Source organism: Engystomops pustulosus, chromosome 3 (assembly GCF_040894005.1).
Source record: "Engystomops pustulosus chromosome 3, aEngPut4.maternal, whole genome shotgun sequence".
Lineage (NCBI taxonomy): Eukaryota > Metazoa > Chordata > Amphibia > Anura > Leptodactylidae > Engystomops > Engystomops pustulosus.
This window is the reverse complement of record NC_092413.1, coordinates 215,678,302-215,687,503: the sequence shown is the minus strand read 5'-3', so window position 1 is coordinate 215,687,503 and position 9,202 is coordinate 215,678,302. Positions and strand designations below refer to the sequence as shown.

Sequence of the window (9,202 nt, the reverse complement as noted above, 5' to 3'; positions counted from 1 at the left end):
TCTAAGAATTTAAAGGGCCAGCGTCCTCCTTATTGGCGCTGGCATTCCCGGCTCTGCTATATAGCCTGGCTACTCCCAGCATCCCTGGACGGATCTTCATGTCCTGTTACTGAAGAGAAAGCCCTCCGTGTTCCTGAGCGTTTCTAGACGCCTCCGTGTATTCTGTGAATCCCGTGTTCCTGTGATTCCCGTGTTCCTGTGGTGATTCCCATGTTCCTGTTATCCTGTGGCGGTCCTGTACTCCTGTGGTTGTCCTGTAATCCTGGTGGTGGACCTGTAATCCTGGTGGTCTTCCGAGGTCCTGCCAAGCCATCCTGCCGAGTTCCTGCCAGCCGCCCTGCTGAGGTCCTGCCGAGTTCCTGCCAGCCGTCCTGCCGAGTTTCTGCCAGCTGTCCTGCCGAGGTCCTGCCAGCTGTCCTGCCGAGGTCCTCCCGTGGTTCTGCCTTCCTGTGGTCCTGCCTTCCCGTGGTCCTCCCTTCCCCTGGTCCTGCCAGCCCTGTGTCCCTACCTTGGCTGCCACAGCGTGCCTAGTCGCACCCGTGGAGCGACCTGGTGGCTCCCTGCCGCAGCAAGACCATCCTGCTTTGCGGCGGGCTCTGGCGAAGACGAGGTGTCCACTTTGACTCCGCTCCCGGGTTGCAGCTGGCATCTTTATCTCCCACGGTGGTCCAGGGAGTCCACAAAACTTTAGTCCTAAGGGACTATTCCCCGAGCTTGTGACAGGGCTGAGGTTTATGACTCTCCTTATCACTATCCATTGGAGATAGTCAGGAGAGTAATAGTATTGTGTCCACTCTCCTGGTTATTCAGTAATTAAGGGATTCCATAATGAGAGATATTCCTGACCTTTACATTCTCACAATATTTCCTATTTATTTCCCAAAGATTAAAATTATTTTACAAAGAAATTAATAGAAACCTGAGTTTCAGGGAATGAGAATTTCAGGAAAGCCCAGAAATACCTGTGACTCCTATATAATGGGTCCTGGATCCAGCATCACAGCACAGTCCTCCAGCAGAACCTCTCCAGAGCTCATCTAGGAGAACAATGGCCGCCCCCAGAACATCAATGGTAAGAACGCTGACCCCTCTACATCTCTATGGACCAGATGTGACCCACAGATCAGGGAGGTTTCTCTAATGTCCCACAGAGAACATTTCTATAGATATATAGATCAGGGGTTTCTTCAGATAAATGAGAAGGTAACCTGCCCCCATATGTACAATGACCCCTGCGATCTCTTAGTCTAGTGTATGGTGGGACATGGACAGTATATGATGGAGATACTTCCATAACACATGTAATATGAATTCTCCTCAGGTTCTCGTCTCGTGGTTTCTTCTGAGCCTCAGCTCTTGTGTCCATGGAAGAGACGAGGAGATACCTGGTACAGAAGGGTGGGATGTCCCTCCAGTGTCCGGGGGGGATTGTCCATTTCCTGTGGACACCACATTTCCTTCCCGTGTGAAGGTGCATATGAGGGTCAGCAGCAGAAGTTCTGCTCAGATGATGATGGAAAGTGTGAGGAGCCGCTCCATGTCTCCATGGGAATACAGGTAACTATAAGGAGGTGATAATATGACTCTGTTCACACCTGAACTGCAAGATATCTCATACTGGGGACACTGGTGGCACTTAAACTATCTTCATGGCTCATAATGGACTTCATTAATTTTTTCCAATAAACATCCTGGAAATAATGTGACCTGAAGATCCCAGGAAGGTCTGTGACATGTAACATTGTCTTCCCAGGATATTTAGGACAAGGTCAAACAATAAATTCATCTGGGACTAAATTATCAGATGTTTATTGCTCCAATCTAATCTCTGATCATCTCTTTCCCCAGCTCTAATGTGGACCATAACCGGGTTCCTGTGGTCATCAATGAGGCCAGATGTCTCCACCACGGCTGTGTGGACCCTGAGGGGAATGTGGACCTCAGCATGAACTCAGTCCCCATCAGACAGGAGATCCTGGTCCTGCATGGTGAGATGAGAGGATGTGTCCCCGTCTATAAGCTGGACAAGCAGCTGGTCACCGTGGGCTGCACCTGTGTCCGGCCCATCATCCACTACCTGAAATAGGAGACAACATTGTAACAGAACCTCATGGGTCAGGACTGTGGAAACATCCTCATCACCCCTGGAGACTAATTACAGGTCGTTAATGGCTGCTCCTCACAACCAGGATTATCACAGCCCTAGTAAAAGATACAAAATGGGAGCAATCTTCTGGCTTGTCGTGGGCTTCAGTATCTATTACTTTATTTAAACAAACTTTTGCGATAATAACACTAAGAGATTTGTGAAGAATAGTGTTTTTTTTTGCCCTTTGTAATTTATTTATTTATTATATAGTATTTTATTACATTTTAAAATATTATATTTTAAGGAAATATTCTGCATAATGATTACTTGTATGAATAAAAATCTATTTAGCAGCTTAGTCCTCAGTCTATATCTTACTGTATACAGTGGTGTAGCAAGACTCCAATATTGAATTGGAGCCCAATATACTTCAACCTCCCGCACCGCCCCCATCCTGCCCATTAAACCAAAAGTGCAACTGTAAAGTAAAAAAACATTTGCCTAGCTCTGCATCAACCCAAAAAAAGAAATTTTCTAATATACACCCACTACCTATCTGCAGCTGTTTGTCAGCTAACAGGCTAGAAGCTAGCAGTACGATATCTCTCTGGTTGTCTTTGTGTGGTTGGTTGCCATGAGAATCCGTAGCTAGAAGGAGGAGAGGACGATGGGTGGGTGTTGTTGGGAGGGGTCACTAGCACATGCACGCTCCTTATCAGTAAAAGCTCCCGGCAGTTCCAGGACCTGCCGTGATGTCATAAGCATGTGACTAATCACATGCTTCAGGTCATCCAATTACATGCCAGGAATGGTATATAGCAGTGCTTTTTGTGTTTGGATATAGTAGAAATGTGAATGTATGAAAGTTTAGCAACTAAAAAATGCAGACAGAGCTCCGGTTCCCCATCAGTTCTAATGAATGGATAAGATCCTGCACACACAGCACAGTGTATACCTCTGAGCAGATATCTGTGTACAGGACTGGTCTGCAGACAGGGGGCATCTACCATACAGTATAATGGCAAAAAATTATAAAAATCAGTGATTGAATTATTTCTTTTTTTTATGGAGGTGGTTTTCTTGAGAGGTTTACTGAGTGTATATGTATACGTACACATACTGTGATACAATAGCACATGTGTTAACACTGTGTTAGCAGATTCATTTTGTAAATGCAATGTTAACAGCTATCTCCACTTCTCAGCTGTTCTGATGCGTTAATGCCACATGTGAATATATCCTTTATATATCTTTTTCTTTGTGATGTAGTAGATTCCTGTGTGATGCGGAGCTCCAGTGCTCTGTGTCTCCCCTGTCTTGCTCTGCACTAGATCTCTGTACAAGCTGTAACACTGATTCTGTGTCCTGATTGGCTGAGTGGTTTGTACATGTTCACGTGAATGCCCTGAGTGCTATTGGCACCGCCCATTTCTGATGTCACAACCAGGAAGTCCCACCCACTTCACGAAAAGCTGAGAGGTTATTATAGATAGCCTCACATATCTATTAACCCTATATCTCAGGATAGGAAGAAGCCAACAGCAGGATACAGGTATCATCGGAATTGTTATCAAACGCTCTCTCCAGCTGTGCTAACACTATTTGTGTCAAGTAATTTTACAGTTATGCCATAACAATACACATGGGTCATATATACATATACATATAGAATTTGACATCAAGGTGTCTTCAGCACCTTTCATCTACACACTGGGCTTCTGAGAATAGCCAATGATATGTATCTATTGTAAATAGCCCCCCTCATGAATAAGTATAAAGTACAACAGCACCACCCCATGAATGAGAATGAAGTATCGCAGCACCACCTGATAAATGAATATGAATATTATTATTAAATGAATATTATAGTACAGCAACCACAAGGAAAGGCTATGTATACTGGAAGAATGATTATATAGTACTGTATTACCCCCACAGCACCGTACCCCATCCCCTATTAATTTATATATAATCCCTCATGTATGTATAGTACAGCAGCACCCGGCCTCATGGCTGCATTTACAGCTCACGCTGGTCTGGGCACTGAGCTTGGACAGAAGAAGGATAAAGGTAATAGACCCTATAAAATTTGTGATGAAATGTGTGTAAGAAAAGACATCTATATCTTATTATCATAGTATTATGTTATATGTGTATAGTGCATGTAATCCTAACCCATAATGGACCATAACAATGACCAGAACTAGTCCAACATAATGGACCTGATCCCCCATACAATGGACCACTAACATCATGGACCTATTCCGCTATAGAGTGAACCTATACAAGCATGGACTATACCAACATGGACCTGTTCCACTATAGCATGACATGTGTCTGACCACAACCCAAACTTTGATCATGTATCTGATTTATAACCTTAAAAGTATCCTAAATCTATAAGAACATAACTGCACATTACAGACAAGACAACACAATAGACGAGAATTAGGCATCTTATGTCTTGTTATTTATTATTTAAATATTACAAAATAAATCCACACACATATATATATATTGCCAGTCCCTCAGATGTGGCTGAGCCTGGGCCGGACACATGTACAGCCCAGTGTCACCTCCTCGCTCTCCAGTCTATAGGAGAAGCCGCAGCCTTTCTGCTCCCGGCGTAGGACCAGCACCTCCTGCTGGATGGGGTAAGACATCAGCTCTGGACTGTCATTGCCATCAGCGTCTACACAAGCAAAAGTGAGACAATTGGCCTCGGAAATCACAAAGGGGAATCTGTTGGGATCTGTGTTCAGACTGAAAGAGAAGAATACAAGTCAGAGACATAATATATGACACTGGGCGCATCATGTGGTGAGTAATGTGTCCCTATGGCTCCTCAGGTCTCTGTACATGTATAGTAGATGTGCTGCAGGCAGAAACTTGTGTGTAATTTGCAGATTTGAGGATTTTTTCTTTCTTTCTGCTGAATATTTCTTCTCTCGATGCTTTCTAAGGTTCTCAGAGCTATCAAAATTTCAAGAAAATGTAATTTCCTTCCATATTTGGCATCTGGAAGGTTCCACAAGTCTATATGACTATTCAGTAACCGGTGAGATGAGGTGAGGTGTGACATTACCTGTATTCCCAGGGTGACAAGGAGCGGCCATTGATGTCCTCCATCTGCACCAAGCTGTCCAGGTAGTTGGTGTCTATGAGACTAATGTCCACTGTCATGGCGGAGGGCAAGCGGCGGCTCTTTCTTCCAGGACATCTCCCTCTGGTCTCCTGGTGGAGCTCTTCATCCCTAGATCCTTCCTGAGTATTCAGGTGGGACAGAGACTCCTCTGGTAGGAAGGCGGATGAGCAGAGGGACACCAGGACGGCCGCCTGAGCGATGGATAAGAGGGAGAACATGGAGGAGAATCCTAATAACATCACATCATCATCTCTTCTGCATTGATGTCTCCTGTGATCTGCGTCCTATCACACATCATGTGACGGATATAAGTGAGTGATGGAGTCAGGATCACAGGATCTCTCCTATAATCCTCCTTCCTCTATACACTATTATACAATGGAGGCTTTGATACTCACCAGCACCAGTGATGATCTTGTAAGGACCATTCTCCTTCTCCTGTAGATATCAGTGGATCTGCTGTTCTGGTTCTTTGGTTCCTGTCCATCTCCCTATTTATACCAGTTGTTGCTCCGGGTGGAGTCTCCATCCCAGTTTCGGTAAGTTCCCGTGGAGTGTGATGATGGGGAGAGGAGTCAGTGTGGACTGTCCAGCTCTGCTCTGTTATGTCACATTATATCCCAGAGACTCCAGGGTCACATCTCCGTCACTTCCCCAAATGAGGCCGTAACTTATCAGAACTCTCAGCATTATCTGGGCCCATAGAGATAACAGCACATGGTAATGAGTGTAATGTCTCCTCTAATAACACTCACCTGGAGATTTATTATAGGATTACTATGGTGTAGATCAGTCTGAATACAATCTAAATCAGTTCCCATTTCCCTCCCTGCTGTGCTCATTTATGCCCAATTCTGTGCAATGTTATTTCTATGGCTTTCCAAGAGGATAGGGGGAAGGGCAGGGATGGATGGGGATAACTCATTAATAGAAATGGGAACAGCGTAATGCACCTTTCTTCCTCTGGAGGCGCTGCAGGAGAATTAAATATTTGCTTCTAGTTACATTGATCTTTGAGTTTCGACATTTGGAATCTCCAGTGGACAAGATTAATTCAATGGATTTATGCAATTTTTTGTATTATACAAAAAAACTAAAATCCCCTCCTGTCTGGTGGTAATAAAGGATTAGAAAGGAGAGGACAAACTTCATGGTATTTTTCCTGGGTTCCATGATTAAGATTTTTTTAAATTTTTGTATTCATCGGGTAAGCCTGTGAGTCCTTCCTGCTCCACCCACACTTATACAAAATGTCTGGGAGTCCTCCTTACTCCACCCACTCAGAGAATGTGTTATTACACTCTGGGGCTTGATACTGATGACCCCGCGATCCATGTGCAACATCCCCCACCGGGGCTTAGCCTATTCTTGGGGCCTGGAGACAGCCGAGGCCCGGAATACAGCCGAGGCAGCGGCAAGGGTGTTGCACATGTCTTGGATCGCAGGTGCATCCGTGTGCTGCCCGGCCCCTGTCTGGAACTATGGCGCGGGTGCCCCCACGATCCATGTTGCGGATCGTGGGTGCACCCGTGCTCAGCTGCCTGCTGATGCCTCTGCCCCGCTCCCCCGGGGTCAGTACATACCTGTTCCGGCTTCTGATGGCTCCATCAGGATCCAATCCAGGCTGCAGGTCTGTCTACTGTGTAGGCCGCGCGCTCCCGCTGCTAGGGAGCGCGCGTGCCTATTCTCTAAGAATTTAAAGGGCCAGCGTCCTCCTTATTGGCGCTGGCATTCCCGGCTCTGCTATATAGCCTGGCTACTCCCAGCATCCCTGGACGGATCTTCATGTCCTGTTACTGAAGAGAAAGCCCTCCGTGTTCCTGAGCGTTTCTAGACGCCTCCGTGTATTCTGTGATTCCCGTGTTCCTGTGATTCCCGTGTTCATGTGGTGATTCCCATGTTCCTGTTATCCTGTGGCGGTCCTGTACTCCTGTGGTTGTCCTGTAATCCTGGTGGTCTTCCGAGGTCCTGCCAAGCCGGCCTGCCGAGTTCCTGCCAGCCGCCCAGCTGAGGTCCTGCCGAGTTCCTGCCAGCCGTCCTGCCGAGTTTCTGCCAGCCATCCTGCCAAGGTCCTGCCAGCTGTCCTGCCGAGGTCCTGCCAGCTGTCCTGCCGAGGTCCTCCCGTGGTCCTGCCTTCTTGTGGTCCTGCCTTCCCGTGGTCCTCCCTTCCCCTGGTCCTGCCAGCCCTGTGTCCCTACCTGTGGAGCGACCTGGTGGCTCCCTGCCGCAGCAAGACCATCCTGCTTTGCGGCGGGCTCTGGCGAAGACGAGGAGTCCACTTTGACTCCGCTCCCGGGTTGCAGCTGGCATCTTTATCTCCCACGGTGGTCCAGGGAGTCCACAAAACTTTAGTCCTAAGGGACTATTCCCCGAGCTTGTGACAGGGCTGAGGTTTATGACTCTCCTTATCACTATCCATTGGAGATAGTCAGGAGAGTAATAGTATTGTGTCCACTCTCCTGGTTAATCAATGATTATGGGATTCCATAATGAGAGATGTTCCTGACCTTTACATTCTCACAATATTTCCTATTTATTTCCCTAAGATTAAAATTATTTTACAAAGAAATTAATAGAAACTGAGTATCAGGGAATGAGAATTTCAGGAAAGGCCAGAAACCCCTGTGACTCCTATATAATGGGTCCTGGATCCAGCATCACAGCACAGTCCTCCAGCAGAACCTCACCAGAGCTCATCTAGGAGAACAATGGCCGCCCCCGGAACATCAATGGTAAGAACGCTGACCCCTCTACATCTCTATGGACCAGATGTGACCCACAGATCAGGGAGGTTTCTCTAATGTCCCACAGAGAACATTTCTATAGATATATAGATCAGGGGTTTCTTCAGATAAATGAGAAGGTGACCTGCCCCCATATGTACAATGACCCCTGCGATCCCTTAGTCTAGTGTATGGTGGGACATGGACAGTATATGATGGAGATACTTCCATAACACATGTAACATGAATTCTCCTCAGGTTCTCGTCTCGTGGTTTCTTCTGAGCCTCAGCTCTTGTGTCCATGGAAGAGACGAGGAGATTCCTGGTACAGAAGGGTGGGATGTCCCTCCAGTGTCCGGGGGGGATTGTCCATTTCCTGTGGACACCACATTTCCTTCCCGTGTGAAGGTGGATATGAGGGTCAGCAGCAGAAGTTCTGCACAGATGATGATGGAAAGTGTGAGGAGCCGCTCCATGTCTCCATGGGAATACAGGTAACTATAAGGAGGTGATAATATGACTCTGTTCACACCTGAACTGCAAGATATCTCATACTGGAGACACTGGTGGCACTTAAACCTTCTCAATGTATATAATATTGTCATTCCAGGGCATTTCAGGCTACGCCAACCATTAAATGTCTCAGGGGACTAAATTATCAGCTGTTTATTGCTCCAATCTAATCTCTGATCATCTCTTTCCCCCAGCTCTAATGTGGACCTTAACCGGGTTCCTGCGGTCATCAATGAGGCCAGATGTCTCCACCACGGCTGTGTGGACCCTGAGGGGAATGTGGACCTCAGCATGAACTCAGTCCCCATCAGACAGGAGATCCTGGTCCTGCGTGGTGAGATGAGAGGATGTGTCCCCGTCTATAAGCTGGACAAGCAGCTGGTCACCGTGGGCTGCACCTGTGTCCGGCCCATCATCCACTACCTGAAATAGGAGACAACATTGTAACAGAACCTCATGGGTCCGGACTGTGGAAACATCCTCATCACCCCTGGAGACTAATTGCAGGTCGTTAGTGGCTGCTCCTCACAACCAGGATTATCACAGCCCTAGTGGAAGATACAAAATGGGAGCAATCTTCTGGCTTGTCGTGGGCTTCAGTATTTATTACTTTATTTAAACAAACTGTTAGGATAATAACACTAAGAAATTTCTGAAGAATAGTGGTTTTTTGCTCTTTGTGATATATTTATTTATTATTATATTTTATTATTATATTATTATATTTTATTT

At 46.3% G+C, this 9,202-nt stretch overlaps 2 protein-coding genes across 2 annotated transcripts; both read left to right on the top strand.

Annotated features, from left to right (window-relative positions):
* Positions 1-1,048: 1,048 nt before the first annotated feature.
* Positions 1,049-2,086, top strand: LOC140122949 (interleukin-17A-like). The gene is made up of 3 exons (XM_072144193.1): positions 1,049-1,072; positions 1,322-1,557; positions 1,849-2,086. The coding sequence occupies exons 1-3, from the start codon at positions 1,049-1,051 to the stop codon at positions 2,084-2,086; spliced, it is 498 nt and encodes a 165-aa protein (XP_072000294.1).
* Positions 2,087-7,942: 5,856 nt separating this feature from the next.
* Positions 7,943-8,902, top strand: LOC140122948 (interleukin-17A-like). Its single transcript, XM_072144192.1, has 3 exons — positions 7,943-7,966; positions 8,216-8,451; positions 8,665-8,902. The coding sequence occupies exons 1-3, from the start codon at positions 7,943-7,945 to the stop codon at positions 8,900-8,902; spliced, it is 498 nt and encodes a 165-aa protein (XP_072000293.1).
* Positions 8,903-9,202: the final 300 nt, after the last annotated feature.

What these genes read in the sequence shown, in the direction of transcription:
- LOC140122949 (XM_072144193.1), top strand. Translation starts at nt 1,049, where the DNA reads ATGGCCGCCCCCAGAACATCAATG. An exon ending in CCGCCCCCAGAACATCAATG is followed by an intron (nt 1,073 to 1,321) that starts GTAAGAACGCTG and finishes AATTCTCCTCAG; the next exon opens with GTTCTCGTCTCGTGGTTTCT. An exon ending in ATGTCTCCATGGGAATACAG is followed by an intron (nt 1,558 to 1,848) that starts GTAACTATAAGG and finishes CTCTTTCCCCAG; the next exon opens with CTCTAATGTGGACCATAACC.
- LOC140122948 (XM_072144192.1), top strand. Translation starts at nt 7,943, where the DNA reads ATGGCCGCCCCCGGAACATCAATG. An exon ending in CCGCCCCCGGAACATCAATG is followed by an intron (nt 7,967 to 8,215) that starts GTAAGAACGCTG and finishes AATTCTCCTCAG; the next exon opens with GTTCTCGTCTCGTGGTTTCT. An exon ending in ATGTCTCCATGGGAATACAG is followed by an intron (nt 8,452 to 8,664) that starts GTAACTATAAGG and finishes TCTTTCCCCCAG; the next exon opens with CTCTAATGTGGACCTTAACC.